Source organism: Caenorhabditis remanei, chromosome III (genome assembly GCF_010183535.1).
Source record: "Caenorhabditis remanei strain PX506 chromosome III, whole genome shotgun sequence".
Taxonomy (NCBI): domain Eukaryota; kingdom Metazoa; phylum Nematoda; class Chromadorea; order Rhabditida; family Rhabditidae; genus Caenorhabditis; species Caenorhabditis remanei.
The window spans coordinates 2,516,776-2,536,406 of NC_071330.1; the positions used below are offsets into that span (position 1 = coordinate 2,516,776).

At 38.3% G+C, this 19,631-nt stretch overlaps 2 protein-coding genes across 2 annotated transcripts; one reads left to right on the plus strand and one right to left on the minus strand.

Annotated features, from left to right (window-relative positions):
* Positions 1-759: 759 nt before the first annotated feature.
* Positions 760-11,877, plus strand: GCK72_008637 (uncharacterized protein; the record flags this gene model as incomplete). Its single annotated transcript, XM_053726936.1, has 7 exons — positions 760-851; positions 4,050-4,222; positions 5,388-5,512; positions 7,417-7,535; positions 7,593-7,752; positions 10,076-10,336; positions 11,698-11,877. 7 exons carry the CDS (start codon positions 760-762, stop codon positions 11,875-11,877), a joined length of 1,110 nt encoding a protein of 369 aa, XP_053586513.1.
* On the minus strand, positions 11,694-18,690 carry GCK72_008638 (uncharacterized protein; the record flags this gene model as incomplete). Its single annotated transcript, XM_053726937.1, has 5 exons — positions 11,694-12,003; positions 15,019-15,244; positions 16,394-16,697; positions 17,080-17,204; positions 18,612-18,690. 5 exons carry the CDS (start codon positions 18,688-18,690, stop codon positions 11,694-11,696), a joined length of 1,044 nt encoding a protein of 347 aa, XP_053586514.1.
* Between the last annotated feature and the right edge of the window lie 941 nt (positions 18,691-19,631).

Consider the following 19,631-nt stretch of genomic DNA (forward strand, 5'->3'; position numbering starts at 1 on the left):
GGTCCTGCGTGATCTAGCTGGTTACGCTTTTGCACCCCGTCCTGAGGGTCTCTGGTTCGATACCCATTGGCTGTTTTTCTTTTTTGTTTCTTTTGTAATACCATTTCCAAACCTCCCGATTCCAAAAATCACATTCCCAAGATTCAAAAACTCCCCTAGACTTCAATGTCGAAATGACACCTCACTCTAATCCGTCTACTCCATAGTAAATTATGTCGCCACCTCATCTAAGGGTTTCCTCTTCCTCCTCCACTATGATCCCACTGGTTTTCAAATTTTCATCACTCCACCCCCGCCTCCATTTTTTTTTCCATTTTTGAGATTTCTATTGTTTTTTTTTCAGTTTCTGTCTATCCTTTAAGCGTTCCCACAAGTATCCAATTTTGTTGAAGAGAGGAGAAAAAGCAGAAAAAACCCCACCCCTTTTTTTTTCATTTCTTTTCTTACGATTTTTGACTTCTTCTTTTCTTATGATTTTTTGAATCTGGAATATTCCATACCACATCTCAACAAAAAAGAAGAAAAAAATAATTGACGCCACGGGGAATCGAACCATTATAGTCAGATTGCTAGCCACTTCCCTTATCCACTGCGCCACGCCACACCATGGCCTAGTGGCTAGCAACCCTGACTACCAATCTCACTACCAGGGTTCGATTCCTTCATAGCTCTATTAATTTTTGCAACTATTTTTTGCTCTGACCTCTTTGAACTCATTCCAACAAAAGAAAATTTTTTTTTTAGAAACTAAAGTCAAAAATGGGAAACGAAAACTCGTCGCTGGTCAAAATCCGTCGAGGAAGCAAAGAGCCGAATGTGATCATCGAGTGTGTCGACTCGCCAAGTAAAAAGTAAGTGCTCTTATTTTCAAAAAAAAATTGAGGAGTACGGGGAATCGAATTATAGGGTTGAAGAAGAAGAAGAGGAGGCGGTTTTTACCCTTTTCAAGATCATATTTTCCCTAACCACTTTCACATGTTGAATTCTTGAGTATATATCTCTCTCTCCCTATCTCTTGCTCAATTCTCGGTAGAAGATTTGCATGATATATCATATTTATGTGCGAAGTATATGCATATGAATTTGTTTCCCCATCTTATTTTCGAGAAAAACGCCTCATTTTTTCATATTCTTTATTATAAAAAGAAGCAAAAAAGAATTGACGCCTTGTGGTATCGAACCCTGGTAGCGAGATTGGCAGCCAAAAACCTAACCCTGGAAGCCACCAGACACTGTTAAAGAAAGTCAATGAGGGCGTATAAGAGCGCGGGGTAATCGACTGTCGCCAGCAACCAGGTGAGCTGCACTGTACAGTACGAGTGGCCTAGTGGCTAACATCTGTGACTACCAATCTCACAACCACGGTTCGATTTTTTCTGTATCCAATTGTTTTTTGCTTCTTTTTCCAAGCATGTCTATCACTTTTTAAACTCATTCCGACCAATTTCTGGCTTTTGTTTATTTCATCCATCCAATTGTTCTGCTTTATGAACAGCAAGTATAATAAACTTTTGGGAAATTTTATTTAGGGATAGGGAGAGGGGGAAGAAAAAATCGAAAATCGAAAAAATAGTTGCTGTAAGCTATAATTTTAGTAATTGTCTATAATTTAGTTGTTACCTTAAAACTTTTTGTAATGCGGGGTAGAGTAGCCGAAATTTACCAGACTTGCAAAATTCCGGTCTGCACGGATCGAATTTTCGAACTTTTTACACTATAATTTTTTTTGCAACATTTTTTTTCTGAAAATTTTCCATATTTTTTCTCAAGCTTCTTCCTCAATAACCTTTGAAACCTACACAAAACAGTCTTAAGAAGTTGTCTGAAAGTTACCACAGTGAGATGTACATCTGTGTATCCAGATGTCCCCCCCACCGCTGTGTTTCATTCTTTGTCCTTTCCTGGCTATCCGGAAGTTGCCTTTTCGGGATAATAGATTCACACACATATATGTCTTCTTCCCCCCAACTTCCTCGTCTACTTTTTATGCAAATCGAACTGACACATTTCCCTTCAAAAAAAAAGAGTTCAGTCTAACAACTTTCTTGTCTCACAAAAAAAAATGTGTTTTTGTTCGAAATCACATCATCACTTGTTTTCAGTCAAGCGTACATTTTCTCTTCTCTTTACTCTGTTTTACTCTGAATTCTGACGTCTTTCTGTTACTCTTATTTATATTCTGATGTAAATGTAAACTAGACGAAACATGATAAATTCAAAATGATTTCATGATAGAAGCCGTTTTTGCAAAAAATTGAAAAGGATTACATGCGACATCACTTTTTCATCGAAATCAAAAAATGCAAAAATCATTTTATGATGGAGAGGAATCGAACCAGTGACCCTCGGATCGCTGGCCAAAAATGCAACCATCAGAGCTATTCAGCCGCACAGAATTGGTCGGCAGCAGTCAGTACAAAAAGGGTGATTCTTTTCGCGCAGCATGAGTAGCTCAACCGGTAACGAGATAGCCTATCAATCCGAGCATCCTGGTTCGATTCCTTCCACCTCCAAATTGTTTTTTTCTTGCTTTGATAACTATCACGTGGCACATCATTCCTAACTTTTTTTCAATTTTCCTCCGTTCCGTCCATTGTTTTGGCCGTTTGCTCTTTCTCTCCAGGGGCACCACTCCATCATCCCTCAGGCGTGTAGACACGTCTTCTAACGAAAATGACGAAAAACAGAAGAGGAACGGCGAAAAGAAATGTGATGAGTCGTGGTGTACGCGTATTTCTATATACTTCCGTTCCTCTTTGTCCCTAATTTCCGGTAGACTCACGGCCTGCGAGCACCGAATTCATATACCGCTGTCACCCACTCTCTATGTGTTCACCTGTGGCGCAACCGGTTGCGTTTTGCCTCCCCACCGCACACTACCCAGGTTCGAGTCCTCTCCCCCGCCAAAAGTGTTTTTTGCTTTTTTTATTGTTGAAAAAACGATTAGAGAAGAGATATGGAGAGATAGGGAATAGCCGGAAAGGGATGGGGTGGGACAAATTCAATTTCTGTTCATGTATGTGTGCTCGACAACCGATTTTAAGAGAAGGAGGAGAATAAAAAAGAAGAAAAGGAGAAAAGAGAGAGAGAGAGAGAAAACCTTCTCTTTCAATTCACTGATTTCTTTCTCTTTTTTCTATTCGTGTTGCCATTTTTTTCGGAAAAGCTCACCCACTCTTGACCTATTTTTTATTTTTTGTCTGAAAAAAACAACGACTGAAAACAATTGTTAACGAAATGTCATTTTGACCCGTTTTTCTGTTTTCCGCTGTTTTTTGAAGGATGACCAAATTTGTGTAGGCGGGAAATTAGGCTCTTTAAAATTGGGCGAAATGTTCCGTCTGCTCCCCCTTAAATAACCATAAATGGCTCTGAAACTGATGATTAAAGTTCTCGCAAGCATATTCTTCATCAGCAAAAAAAGAAAAAAGAAATTGGAGATATGAGGGTTCGAACCCTGGTAGTGAGATTGGCGGCCAAAAGTGTAGACCTCTAGGCTACACACATCACACTGAATTTGAGGTCACAGGGCGTATAAGAGCGCGGGACCACAGGCGACCAGGGGAGCTGCACTGTACAGTACGTGGTGGCCTAGTGGCTAACATCTCTGACTACCAATCTCACAACCGGGGTTCGATTTTTTCTGTATCCAATTGCTTTTTGCTTCTTTTTTGCTTCCTTTTTCAGTAGGTAAAAACGCTGACTACCAATCTAGCCAGTTCGATTCTCTCAATTCTTTTTTTCCCGAGCACGTCACTGTTTTTAGTTTTCATGTTTTTCTCTTCCGACCTAATGAACCTCATCTTTATATTCCATTTCAATTAAGATGATTAGTGGATGAAGAAGAGCCGCCCCCGTCGTCTAATTCAACAAATGGCCGTCGTATGCATATAAATAGTTTTTTTTTCGATCTCTCTGAAGAGAACCCATTTAAATTATTCAACTCCTACCACCCGCCTCCCCCCTAGGTTCGAAAGCTATACTCATTTCAAAAAGATATCTTCTCTCTCTTCACTTGAGTCCCCCCCTCCATTCCACATGTTTTGCAGAGACCATCACACTCCGGTCTATCGAAAGAAATCGAGGCGAAGTGTGAGCCAGTCGAGGCCCACTTCTATTATTGAATCGAAACGATCAACTATTGTACCGCCTATTCCTGCACTGATAAAAGGACAACTGTCTGGAGACGATTCGATTAGTATTGGATCGAGGAAGAGTTCTGGTGAGTCGTTTTTTTTGGGACATCCGGACATCCGGTGCGACAGATAGACATGATTGGAGAAGCATGACTAACTCTTTTCGCTAGACAAGATTTTGCTTTTGTTAGAACACTTTCTCACGATAGATTTGTGTTTTTCTTCCTTTTTCCGTATTCAAAAACTGCAAAATTTCCCGTTCAAACTCTAAAACACACTTCTGCGCAGTTTGTAACCACCAACTTTTGAAACTATTACATGAAATTATATTCAAGTTGTAGATAAAGTATAGACCTTCATTTTTGTAGTGGACAACTTTTTTGTAAAATGCTACCCTGGGGTACAGTAACATTAAGCGCGCCCAACTTTCAGAAACTACAGTAACCCAGGAATGCGTTCTACAAAAAAGTTGTCAACTACAAAAATGTGGTACTAGTATAGACCTACAAATTGGTACTAATTTTAATAAATACAAACTAATTTTGAGTGAGTTACAGTAAGTTGAAAATTTTCAATTTTTATATTTGGAAACTTTTTGAAACGCCTACACCAGGGAGGCATTCCACCAAAAAGTTTTGTTTTTCTCAAAAGATTTCTAATCATTCTCCAATCTAATCAAATCAAATTATTTTTTATTATCTTTATAAATATTTTTATATTTTCTCTGAAAACATAAGTTGTTATTCTCTCATACATCTATCTATAACATGTTCCGACTCATTTTCTTGTCTCCTATTTTCTTCGGGGGAACCCAAATTGCTTCTCAATGAGTCGACTCGACTCGACTCATTTTCTTGTCTGGAATATAACCAGAAAAAAAGAAAAAAACTAGATGCAATATCTTTCTCCATCCATTTCAATAGTAATAACCACCCCCACATTGGAGAAAGATGAGGGACCAAATACGCCTCATTTCTTCTTTTTTTATATAGCTGCTGGAGGTCATCAAATAGCTTCTCATATATCCGCCTCTCCCTTTCCCTTCCATAGTTAATCTGGCGCGCCGTCGGCGCTATCTCCCTGAAATCGACTTTGAAATCTTCACCCTTTAACACGTGTTCTCGGACTGCCCGCGTGGCAGACTGGTCTACGCGCACCGCCGCCGCGAGTTATACGGGGGTTCGGTTTTGCCCCCGACAATTTAATTTTTTGTTTTTTTTGTTCTGCCTCAAATTAAACAAAAAATTGCAGTATCAAACTTCCGACTATCTAGCGACGGTTCTGGAGACTCTCTGCTGAGTCCACTGACAGCTTCATCGAACGATCGACGACGGAGTCGAAGTCTTTGTTCGGCACAAATGAAGGACGACGCTCAGGTTAGTTGAGTAATAATCGCTGGCCTAGAATCCCAATATCCGGGTAAATCTCGGCCACCGCCTGCAGAATTTTCAAGTTTCTCGTTTTTCGTATTAGCACGACACGCGTTTTACAACCGCGCCCTGCCGAAACCAAACAAAATTGCGTGAGAAATTGAGAGATTCAGAGAAAATGAGAAATTTCTAAAAAGGATTTCGGTGGAGCGCGGTTGTAAGACGCGTGTCATGCTAATAATGGTCTAAAAACCCTTAATCTAAAATAAGTAGGTCGTCACCAGTAAGATGTGGGGTAAAAACTTAGTGGCCTAGGACTTTCACATTTCAAAAACTCGGCCACCTACCTAGACATCCTGTAGACAGCCTAGGAACCCAAAATCTGATAAACTCGGTCATCAAAGAAAAATCCGGTGGCCTAGAAATCCAAATGGCCTAGAAATCCAAAACTCGTCCACCAAATTCAAAATGTTTCTTCTTCCTGGTCAACCCATTCAATTTGTCTCGTTCGCCACAAGTTCATTTTGCTGAAAAAGTGGAGAATTTTTCTAATGGAAATTGTGTGTCTTAGTCCTGTCCTCCGAGTGAATTCCCAAGAATCCAAAAACCCATGGGGATTTCCTTTTCTTCCTTTTTATTTATGGAGGGGTGCTAACCTAATTACTCTCTCTCTCCCTTGAAATCCCTAATAAAAATAGAAGGAGTACGAATAAAAAAAACGATCTCGTAGAGTCTTGAAGAGGAGTCCACCCCCTCTCGAAAATCTGAAAATCCTTATCACCACAGCTTATCTCTGTCCCCCATTTATCATAAAATAAAACTTTTTATTCGTTTCTCATTTCTGACATTTTGCATCATAGACAAGATGGAGAAGACGAAACATCGTCGACGGCAGATTCCTTTTATTCACGCCATCTTTTTTGTGTTCAGAGTTCGCAAGGTAAATTAGATTTAGGGCTCTTTTTTGCGGGGGGAAAGAAGGATAATTTCATTTTGCGGTCAGGGGGGGGGGGGTGTCTAACGTAAGATCAGGGAGTCTTTGAACTATAACCTTACAATTAGGGGGGATTCTAGGCCATAAGGGATTTCTAGGCCACATGTCATCAGACTTGCAAAACTCCGTGTTGAAAAAGTTGCGGCCCGGATTTGAATTTTTGAGTTTTGATTTTTTGTATATTTTCCATATTTGAAAGACAAGTATATTTCTCAAAAACCTTTGAAACCTAGAAAAAATCAGTTTTAAGAAAAATGGAACATTTTCAAAAAAAGATTGTCCGGAACTGGATTATTTTTTTTTTGGCCCGGTCCGTTGCAAGTATTATTTTCTAGGGCGCATGTCAAAAAATGATCAAAAAATGAAGGCAGCAACTATTTAAATACAGTAAGACTTTGGGGAAAGATTGCGTAATTTTGAACTTTCTTGAATTCGGGTTTCTAGGCCACCGTTCCTTCATGGCCGAAGTTTTCAAAGCTGGGGATTCTGGGTCATCGGAGTTTCCATACCTCCAAGTGGAAGGTTCCGGAACGTAGAGATTCTATTTGAGAATTGGGATTCTAGGCCATGAGTTTCCTACACCGCCTGTGTTTCTAGGCCATCTGGCTTCCAAGCCAAACGGTACTTTCTCGCTTTGACCAGAAAAAAAACCGGAAATTTTCGGTGACCAAGTTCTAAGGCCATTGTAGATCACGAACACCCTTCCTGACCGAACAACTCAGATTTTGACAACCTTTGATGACCCACATTCTCTGAAATTTGGAATCCTAGGCCATGCTTTTCTAGGCCACCGTTTCCAAGTATCGAAACCAGATTTTTCGATCTAACTTTTTCATGATCCGGATTCCTAGACCATCATCACAATTCCCCAATCCATCGAATAATTCAGAACGTTGGCTCAAATGAATGTTTGCAGGCAGTGGCCGCCCAACAAAACAAAGACGAAAAGAATGGAAGTGGTGGAAGAAAGGCGTCGAGTGGTCTCGTACCCTCATTGAATCGTCTTCGGATTCAGCAGTGTTTTAAGGTGGCAAAGTAAGTGAAGGGACATCCGGACACACAGACTCATGCATTTTTCTTATTTATTTCCAGACCCTCGATCGGCGATGCAATAATGAAGAGAGCCGCCGCTTCCCGCGCCGAAATGAGAATTTTGTTATCGAAAATGAACGAAAAACAGATTGAATGTCTCGGCAAACAGATGTGGGAATTGATTACGGACGCCGTCGAAAATGCGGATAAATCGGAGAAGGTTAGTGGGGAATAGATTCCAAAAAACGATTAGGCCAGGGGAAAAGTTCGATCCCGCGAGTGATTTATCAAAAATGGGGAGCTTTAACCACTCGGCCATTCGAACTTACTCGTCGAGCGCCCTCCGGGCTATATAGGAATGTGGCTGAAATCTATAAAATGTCATAACTCTCTTCAAAAAAGAGCATTTTGTATAATTTCAGGATTGATGGATAGAAAATTTTAAGAGCTATCTTTTAAATTAAATTTCATATCATTGGAACTTAATTGAAAAAAGTTATAACGGAAAACGTATCTGTGATCTGTCCCTTCACTTTGACATTGTGTAACTCTCTTCAAATAAGAGCATTTTGTATAATTTTTGGCTTGATGGATAAGAAATTTCAAGAGCTATCTTTCAATAAAAAAATCATTCAATCGGAACTTAATTGAAGAAAGTTATAACGGAAAACGTAGCTGTGACTTGCCCCCCCCCCCACTTTGACAATGTATAACTTCAATCAAACTATTCCAACTTTCATGATTTTAATTTTGAAAAATAGGAAATTTCAAGACCTATTTTAAGAGCCTTTAACCTAAAACTATTTTTGTAGAAAACAATAAAAACCTTGACTACTCCAAATTCTTTTCCTAACTTTGACAACTCGAAACTTCGCTCAAACTACTCCGATTTTTATGATTTTAATCTTGAAAAATAGAAAATTTTAACATATATTTGATGAATTTAATATAATATTTGTTGTTTTGTTTCGAAGCAAGTCATGGTCAAAATTGTTACCCTCACTACTCCGACCCTTTAACTAAAATCTTCCATCAAAATTTTCTCATTCTGACGGATTTAGGCTTATAGATGTTAACAAAAATTTTCCAGAAATCTGCTAATCTTTATCTCTTGTAGTGTAGAAAATGAAAGATCTCATCTCCCCAAGAAAACATTTTTCCACTTTCGCAAAATGAATAAAAAAGTTTCGAAATGTGATCATATATCAGTTTTATATCCGAAAATGAAAGTAGATCAAATCTAAACTCTAATCTAAACATGATTTATCCCTCCCCCACACACAACTTATGAAATCAATTGGTATGCAGGTTGACCTACTACAGTAATCCCTCCAGTGGGGTAGATCACGTTTGATCTACTGAATATAGGAATTAGAAGATTTGTAATTTACGTCAATAGGAGAGTGGGAACGGATTTTCTGAAAATATCTAGAGATTTTGAATTTGGAAGAAAATGGGGAAAAAATTGAAAATTGGAAAAATTAACCAACTTTCACATTTCACCCTCATCCCAATTTTAGCGAAAATGCTACAATTTTTACATGAGTGTATAGAGCAAGTCTAGAGCTCCAATTTTGTAGTTGACAACTTTTCCGTAAAAATGCGTTCTGGTGTACTGTAGGCCCTTCAAAATCTTGGCAAAACCAAAAACTAAAAAAATAAGCTTTTAAACCTTTTGTAACTCCCTTGGAAAAAATCATAGTGCCTTTAAAGTTATATTAATCAAAAGTTTAAGATTAGCACTAAATTTTTGCAGTTGACAACTTTATTGTAGGACTTCATCCTGGGTTACTGTAGGACCTTTAAGTTGTGAGGTTCAGAGTGCGCAGCTTGATGTGGCGTAACATTGCAGTGGTACAGTAACCCAGTGAAAAGACCTACAAAGAAGTTGACAACTACAAAAATGTAGGAAATGTTTTAAGCTTTGTGAATATAATAAAGAAAACGTAAAATTATTGCGTTTGAAGTTAAACCGTATTGTTAAAAAAATAACTTGAAAAATTTTCAAGTATCTATTATCGGAATAAAAAAGTTCCGACATTTTTTACCGACGCGCAAGAGTCGCGGTACTGGTAGATCAGAAACGCCCACTCATCATAAACATTTCTTCTGCAAAATCAGGGCACGGTTTCATTGAATTCGCGGGTGAAGTTTTGTTTAAAAATACCACTTTATAAATAAAATTTGACCTATTTCCTTTAAAATTTGATCTTTTTTCCTCAAACTTCATGGTGGAAATGAAATTTTAAGGGAAATAGGTCAAATTTTATTTAAAAAATGGTATTTTTAAACAAAACTTCACCCGCGAATTCAATGAAACCGTGCCCTGATTTTGCAGAAGAAATGTTTATGATGAGTGGGCGTTTCTGATCTACCAGTACCGCGACTCTTGCGCGTCGGTAAAAAATGTCGGAACTTTTTTATTCCGATAATAGCTCTGAATTTTTGCAATTTTAGGGCACAAAAAGTGTATTTCGACTCTTTTATCATCATATTTCAGATTCTATCATAATATTTCAAATAAACTTTTTCCCCCATTCCAGGTGCTAACCCACGCCCGCCAATTCGGTGGAACCTACGCCTCCCTGTGCCCCCTTGGCTTCCGACCCGATCTCTTCGCTCCACTCGCCGACGCCGCCATCGCAGAATGCGTGAAACTAGACGGCGTTCACAAGAGATGTGAAACCCTCTCAGCATGGAGTCAACTATTCTCCGCTTTGTTCACAGGAGTCCGTGATGGCTATTATCAGCGAGTCCGGCATCAGAGAAGGACCTCACTTCCTCAGAATACTATTACGAAGCAGGTACGATTGGGAAAAAGGAGAAAAACGAAAACAAAAAAGTTTATTTATTTATTTATTTATTGAATACGATCTCGAGTATCGTGAAAGTAAGAAAAGAAAAGAAAAATATACAGAAAATATAAGCATCAGGGGAAGAGTTAAACGGGGTGTTAAATGCCAAGCAAAAGACAAAAAAAGAGCTATCGTAGTGGGATCAGTTAGGAGAGATGGGCGGTCGGTCAGAGCTGATGGCTACGCGGCTAAGTGTGCGGTGAATAAAGAAGTTGCGCCTAGTTTTAGTTTTTCCGCCACCAAAAAGTTCGAACCCCATACATATTTTCCAAAAGTCAAAATCACTAACCACTCGGCCACGCGCGCACCACTAGACGTGAGGTGGCAGGCGATATAGGAGCGCGCGGTTTTTCGAGTTATCAGCCTAATTTCCCTAATTTCAGCTCTCCGTGGACTTCTCCAAAACCTCCGATTCCAGTTTCGTCCGCTAAGCTCCGCCCCTCTCATTTTCGCATACCCTAATCTCATCAATTTGTGTTGTAAATAGTTTCAGTCCTCCCCATCTCTCTCTGTCTCCCTAAAATCGAAAACATTTCCAATTCTTCTCTCTTCCTTTTTTCTTTTCTCTCTCTTCCAGGGTCTGTGTATTATATTGATCTCTTCTTTTCTGAAAAAATCAATATTCATGTTATTTTGTCATTTTTATTATTTTTCCGTTTTTTTTTGTGTCGCTAAAATGAAAATAAATAAAAACATTTGAAAAAAAAGTGAAAAATGCATTATTAAAGTATTGAGTGGGTGGGAAGGAAACAATCGAAGAGAGGAGGCGTTGTACCCGGGTGACAAAGGAGCAACAAGAGAAAATAGACGAAATCATGATTTTATGTCGGTTTTAGGCCGGTTTAGGCTTGTAAAATAGGCCTATTAGGCCGGATCAGGTAATTTAAGGCTTGAAGGGTGGAAAAATAGGCCTATTCCAGGCCATGTCAGACTTGTAGAATAGGGCTACTTATGGTGTTTTAGGCCGGTAAATTAGGCCTTTTTCAGGCAGATTTTCTCTGAAAAAAACCATTCTGGGCCCAAAAATTAGGCCTTTTCCAGATCTTTCGATCGGTTTGATGTCAAAATCAATGAATTTATAACAAATCATTCAATTTCGGCAGTCCGCCGAAACCCGTCTTATTTCACCGGAAACCTACTTAAAACCGCTCTTAAAACATGAAATTTCAAACAAAAAAACTAACAAAAAATAGGTAAAGCCGATCGGAAAAAAAGAGATGAACCTAACTGTACAAAAAAGAACTTGCGAAAAAAAAATCATATACAATCTAACATTTTCGAACAAAGACAATCTGAAATCTCATTTTTAGACTCCATCAGCCACAAGACTCTGTCCATATCTCAACGGATCGCCGGCCTTGATGGCAAACTTAATAGTGGGCGGAGCTTGGAAGACCAAGACGATCGTCGATCCGAGACGGAACTCTCCGACACGTTCTCCGGGAAGGAACGGCGCGTGGATTTCCGTTTCGGTATTCATGATTTTTTGAGTTTTACGTCGGACGATATTCGTTCGGAGAGAGGGTTCCGCGTCGACGACAATGTCTCCGACGTTCGTCGCTGCGACGGCCGACATTGAGAAGAAGCCGTGACGCCACGAACCGTTGAGTACGACTCTGCAAATAGGGGGAATGGTTAGATGAGGTCGGAGATTGTAGATTTAGAAGTTTTTGTTTGTTATTAGCACGGCACAGTTCTTGAAACCGCGCTCTACCGAAACAGAAGAAAATTTTGTGCGAAATTGAGAGACTCAGAGAAAAATAGACATTTCTTGAGGGCATTTCGGTGGAGCGCAGTTGTAAGAACTGTGCCGAGCTAATAAGTTTTTAAATTTTTGAAAATGAGATTCATCATTTTTGCGAAAAAATAATTCTGATGTCAGTCCGTCTATCCAGATGTCCAAATAATGGGAAAAAATTCTCTTTTTTTTTCCAATTTTAGCTTTTTCATGGAAAAAGTTCAATTTTTCAAGTCTGTCTGTCCGGATGTCCAGTTTATCAAAAAATTCAAAAATTTTAAATTTTAGCGGTTACAAAACCCTAACCTTCGATTTCGAATTTGAACTGAATTGTTTCAAATTATTTTCAACAAAAAAAATGCTTAAATTCAATCAAAATTGAAAATTCACTGAATTTTCTTTAAAAAAACCTCGGGGGATTAGTTTCACAAAATAAAATGTTGTATGCCAGTCTGTCTGTGCCTCCGTTCATCCGGATGTCCAAAAGTGAGAAAAATTACCATTTTCCATATTAGCGGAGCAATTTCGTTACAACTTCGCCCCACCGCAAACGAAAGAGAATCGGCGAGAGACGCAGAGTTTTTTTCTTTCTCTTCACAAGTTTTAATTAAAAATTTGCCAATTTCCGAGAGAAAATTATGCAAAAATAGATCGAAAATGGTGAAAATCTTTTTCGCGCCAGAAAAAACTCTGCGTCTCTCTCGCCGATACTCTCTCGTTTGCGGTGGAGCGCAGTTGTAAGAAGGCGTGGGTTGCTAATATTTCCGTCCAAAATTCGAATAATTTCAGACATATTCTTCTGTCTGTATTTCGCTGTGTCCGGATGTCCTAACCCTTCTAACTTCTGATTTAATGTCTGTCTGTCTGTCCAGATGTCCACAAATTTCAGCGTATCTTCATAATTCGGCAAATACTCATTGACTACGGTACTCATTGCCTACGGTTACTCATTGACTACGCTGTCTCATTGCCTACTCATACTCATTGCCTACGGTCAGCTCATTGACTACGCTTGGCTCATTGCCTATATATACTCATTGCCTACGCTTGACTCTTTGACTACGCTTGGCTCTTTGCCTACTCTCGCTCATTGCGTACGCTCGGATCATTGACTCCTTTTTTTTACTTTATAGCAGAGATTCTGGAACTGGTAATTGGTGAATACCTACATGAGCCCAAAGAACGTTTCATGAAAGTTTGCAATAACAATAAGGAGTACGCAATTTAGAAACTGATACCAATATCCTGAAGGTCAACTCTCAATGCAGATGTTTGATGGCGTAGGTTTCTGTATAAGTTAATTCATTGTGGACTCAACTTCCATTTAGGGAGCTGCGTGATTCAGGCAATGTTTTTGGATAAGATAATACACAGCTGTAAAGCCTAGAATTATTATTATTTCTGGCTATGATTGTTCAATCGCTTCCTATTCACAACAACTTTAACTAGATCATTTGTCTAAAATCAGGACACAATCTGGGAAAATCTGAATTAGGTAGTTAAATTCAACTTCAATGAGTTCTGACAAGAGAAGGTCCCCGAGTGTACCCCCGGATTCGGCTTTTCTTTTTAAATTAAAAGTTCTAGAGTTGGACAGAACTTTGTAAACTCGAACCTATACGATCTGAATGGGTGATTATAGAGTTTACATACGAAACTATAGGGTTCAAATATGAAATAATTTAACCAAGGAATAATTTAGGTATTGGCTATTTATCAAATATAGGAAAGTAGATAAATGTAGTAGTATATGAGTCATCCAGAGAATTGCTGCCGGATAGAGGTACCCTCTTACTGCAAGAAGAAAAGAAGAGGGAGAGCTTCTTTGTTTTCAGTATGAGACATTGAACTTGATCTACCCTATGATAATTCCACTGAAGTACCCATTATCAGAGCTCCGAAAATTACCAACTGGTTCAACTTATTCTATGATCAGGACCCTTCTTCGACTACTTTAGATTATACTTCACAATCTTGGGAAACACATGCTCTTATGTCCCAACAACAAATCTCAAATTAACCAGAAACCTATACATAAAGTGTAGGTATTCACCAATTACCAGTTCCAGAATCTCTGCTATAAAGTAAAAAAAGGGAGTCAATGATCCGAGCGTAGGCAATGAGCGAGAGTAGGCAAAGAGCCAAGCGTAGTCAAAGAGTCAAGCGTAGGCAATGAGTATATATAGGCAATGAGCCAAGCGTAGTCAATGAGCTGACCGTAGTCAATGAGTAACCGTAGGCAATGAGTACCGTAGTCAATGAGCATTTGCCTCATAATTCTGTGTATCCAATCGTCCCGATCAGGGCTGTGCGAAAAAAAGTTTCCGAAAAATTTTCGAAAAACTTTTTTTCGAAATCTTGGTACCGAAAAAACCGAAAAACTTATTTTTTTCGAAAACTTCGGACCGAAAAAAATCGAAAAACTTTTTTTTTCGAAAAATTTTGACCGAAAAAACCGAAAAATTCGAAAAAAAAAATTTCCAGAAAACTGCCTGAAAAATGTGTTTTTCGGGGGCAAAAATCTTGAATTTGTATGAAAACTGTAAGTATTTCGAAGAAAGACTGATAGAACCCTGTTTTTGAGAACAGAATTTCAGGAAAAATCGAAAAATCACTATTTTTGTAACTTAAATTTTGAAATTTCAGGCGAAATTTCCAAAATTTTTCGAACGGTTTTTTCGAAAATTATCCGAAAATTTTTCGTCCGAAAAACTTTTTCGAAAAGTTTAGACCGAAAAATTTTTCGCCGTAAAATTTTTTCGGAAAATTTGCCCCGAAAAATTTTTCGAAAACCACCGAAAAAACCGAAAAAATTTTTCGTCCGAAAAATTTTTCGCACAGCCCTGGTCCCGATGTCCCAAAATTTCAAACTTTCGAATTCAATCCAACTAACCTCTCATTTAAACAGAATAAATGTGGTACATGACTCAATAGTGTCGGTCTGACTGACAACAAGAGTCCAGGTACATGACGACATTGATTGGCAACCCATCGGGCGGGTGAATGGAATGCATGATAGTCACCGGGTGCCAAGTAGATCACAACTTGATACAAGTCGAGTTCGTCCTTCGCAGGCAGCTCCACGTCGCCCAGAAATTTGTCCACGTCGTAGTCATGGCCTGGAATTTGGGGATTTGGTGAGTTTGAAGGGGGATTCTCGGGATATTTTGAAAAATGCAAAACTACCAAAACATTGGGGGCCTAGATTTCCAAATGAAGAATTTCTAGGCCATCAAAACTAACTAAAATTTTGAAAAATTTGCCAAAATTGTTCTGTTTTTTTTTTGAGAAAAATCGGGAGACTAGTTTCCGGAACATCTGAATTCCTAGGCCATCAATATTAAAATCTCAAAATGTTTTCCAATTTTTCTGTGAATTTCAGCTAAAAAAGGTGATTCTCTGGATATTTCGAAAAACACAAAACTGCCAAAAAAATTGTGGGCCTAGGTTTCCAAATGGAGAATTTCTAGGCCACTAAAGTCAGATTGATGATTTAATCAATTTTAGAGGAAGTTTGGATTTCTAGGCCACCAAAACAACAATCTTGTGGAATTCGCCTCAATTATTCTGTTTTCTGAGAAAAAAAAATCGGGGGACTAGTTTCCGGAACATTTGAATTTCTAGGCCATCAATATTAAAATTTCAAAATTTACAGTTTTGTCCGATTTTTGAGAAAATTTCGGCGAAAAAAAAAAGTATTTTTGACAAAAAAATCCACAAAGTCTACAGTAATCACGAGATGACACCCAACATATTTTAGTTTTGACCGTATAGATTTCAATAAACAGTATTCAACAGAAAACTGATTTGGGCACAAAAAAAAAACAAAATTAGCTTATTTTTTGTTGAAAAACCACAAAATCTACAGTAATTTCGAAACGACACAAAAATTTTTATAGTTTTATGAATTTTGATTTCAAAAAAATATTTTTAAACAGAAAAGAGATTTTACTAAATTTGGATTTCTAGCCCTCCAAAACTACAATTTTGTGAAATTTCCCTGATTTTTGAGAAAAAATCGGAGGACTAGTTTCTCGAACATCTGAATTTCTAGGCCCTCAATATTAAAATCACAAAACTGACAGTTGTGACGAATTTTTCTGAAAATTTCAGCGAAAAAAAGTTTATTTTTAATTAAAAACAGCCACAAATCTACAGAAGTTTTGAGACGATTTCAAAAAATAGTTTTCAGCAGAAAAGAGATCTGGGGACTAACTTTTACAAAATTTGGATTTCTAGGCCACTGAAAAAACTGAATATTCGCTCACCTTTAACATATTCAATCTTATTCTCTTCGACTTTTCCAAAATGCAAAACGGTTCCATCAGCCGGTGAGACCAACGGAGACGCACTAATCGGACGAGTCGATTCTCTCAATTTTCGATTGAAAAATGCGGCAAACGATCGATAATTCTTGAAATCCGGATCGACGCATTCCTCCATTCGACAGTCATAAATACGGGCGAATCCACCGAGAAGATGCTCACGGAGCCAAATGGGAATCTCTTGATTCGCGAGACCTCCGATGACTCGGCTGGCAGTGTTGAAGGGGAGAGACAGGTAGACACGAATCTAGAAATTTCAGAGGGGTAAAATAGAGAAATCGGGAATTTTTGGGCTCGGCAATGGGGGGCTGTGCAAAAAAACTTTTCACCGAAAAAATCGGAAAAATGTCAAGAAAATTGTCTGAAAAAACGAGTTTTTCGGATTCAAAAATCTTGAATTCGTATGAAAACTGTAAGTATTTCAAGGATAGACCCGCAGAAACCTGTTTTTGAGTACAATTTTTTCAATTTTTGAAAATTTTAGTAGAAATTCGAACATTAGCCGAAACATATCTGTGCGGACGTCCGGATTTCCAGATTTGTCAAAACTATGAAAAAATGCACCGCTTTCTACAATTTTCTCTATGGAAAAAGATGAAAAATATCACAATTTTGTCCAGTTGACTCACCTTCCAATTACTATAATAATGTTTCGAATCAACAATTTCCCGCCAATCCGGAGTGAATAAATAACCAATATAGGAAGCGCCTCCGATGATCAACGTCGATACGGATAGCCATTTCACCCAGCTCCCTGCAATGAAAATTACCGTAGGGAGAGGAAAAATGAACGTAATTTTATTTTCAGACACAATTAGTCCCATATAATCAAATTTTTTATTGATTATATTACCTCAGCACAGTTCTTACAACTGCGCTCCATTGAAATCTCCTTGAGAAATGTCTCTTTTTCTCTGAGTCTCTCGCTTTCGCACACAATTTTCTTCGGTTTCGGTAGAGCGCGGTTGTAAGAAACGTGTCGTGCTAATAAGAAAACTTTGATTTTTATAAAATTTACTTCGACTATTCTAAATTTTCCAATTTTGAAAATTCACTTCAACTGATATGTACCCAAACAAAAACCATAAATAATTGTTCCTAAATACATGATTTTCAAAATTATAAAAACCTCGAGAACTATGCATTAATATTTGAATGTTAAAGGTCAATATGTATACATAAGATACATTGGAAAACAATAATACATCATCCAGATTTTTGAAATATAGTTTTTTTTCCTAAATGATGTTTTTGATATTTGGTGTTTTCGGTTTTTGAAGATATTGGAATTTCGTTGATATTGAAATTAGTATATAAATTCGCTCTAAACGCCACAATCCCCGTTCTGCTGACTCAAAAGAAGCCTAGGTCACAGGGGTGCGAGGCGTAAGGTCCGCAACGAAAAGTTTTGAAATTACCGGCCGAGTCGCGATGCGTGTGCGTCGCGTTTTTCATCAAAATATACAACAAACACACGCTAAACTTGAACTTGGCACTCAGCCAAGTCCTTTTTTGGCACCGTGCCAACCGCTGAGCGACGGAGCGCGTTTAAGCGACCTTGCGTTTTGCACCCCTGTGCTAGGTGGAAGAGTTTTTCCCTGCGGCCGTGAAGATTTTTGCTCACTTACTCTTTTTTCTCGCTTTTCCAACAATTTTCCGTTTTTTTCTCGATATAATTGCTGGAAAAAGCGAGGAAAGCAAGGACTTGATCAAAAATCTTGTCCGAGAGGACTACACGGCTGCGCGGAAAAACTCTTCCACCAAAGCTCCTTTTGAGGAGTCAGGAGAATGGGAATTGTGGCGTTTAGAGCGAAAAAAAATAACATTGTGATTTCAGCTATCGTTTAATAACAATTTTTGTTAGAATTTTCGAAAAAAAGACTTTTCTCTCTAGAAAATAAAAAAATTCCATAATTTTTAGGAGAAACGAATGCTACATGCTTAAAAAACGGATCAAAATGAAAATTAATTGAGAATTTCACTTTCCATCGGAAAGACATCCTTAAGACTCCTAAATTCTTGAAATACCGGAAACCCGTTTTTTAAAAACTATTTTCAAAAAATGATGTGTGTGTGTGATTGTGCTAAAACTTGATTTTTGAGCTTTTTTCCATAAAAAATCACTAAAAATTTGAAATTTCTCCACTTTATCCCTACTCACAAACTGCAACAATAATCAAAAAGGGATTGATAGCCATAACAGAGTCGGGATGAAGGAAACCACCAGAGTATGTATCCATTCTTTATACAGTAGTTACAGTAATCCAAGTCGAGAGAGCGCCGAGAGAGAGAGTTGTTGTATATCACCTATTCCGTTTCGTTGTGATTCACATCGCACTGTGAACTCTATTCTCACAAAATTGTAGGCGGGGCAGACACACAGAGAGGGGGGCGGAGCTTAAAGATTTTTTTTAATGACGGGATGAAGAGAGATGGAGAGACGCAGAGAAACGAGAGAGAAATACAAAACAAAAGTGATGGGATGACAAAAGTTTAGGTCAAATTAGGAGAGACCACGCCCACTTTTGATGCCGATAAAGTGGGCGTGGCCTCGAAGTGGGCGGAGTTTCAGGGCTAATAGGAACTAGTTTTCTGATTTTTTTAAGCGTTCAAACGAGAAAAAAATGTACTGTGTGACAAAATTGCAAAAAGGGGTGTGGCCTGAAGTGGGCGGAGCTTCAGGTTTTTTGAACCATGTCAAAAAAGTTTCGAAAAAGAAAGTGTGCGGCAAAATTGCCAAAAATGGGCGGAGCGTCTTCAGAAATTTTGTTCAAATTATCAATTTCAACCGATTTTTTCCGCGTTTTCAAAGATTGAAATAGCTAAATTGACAGGAAACAAGGAGACTATGCGGCAAAATTGCAAAAAAATTCAAACGAAACTAAAAAAACAATACTTTTTCTCGAAAACATGAAGTGATGCCATTGAAATTGCCCAATAATGGCCATGACCATTGGCTGCAATTTCATAAAGGAGGAGAGAAAACAACGAAAACAAAGAGAGAGCGGACGATCAAAAAGATGAAAAAAAACAGTCGTCAGAGATGGAAATGATGGGAGTGGGAGTGGGAGGAAGGAGGGGTAATTCGAGACAACACAACTTTTTTTCGAAAAATTTTAACCGAAAAATCCGAAAAAAAGAAAACTGTCTGAAAACATAAGTTTTTCGGAGTCAAAAATCT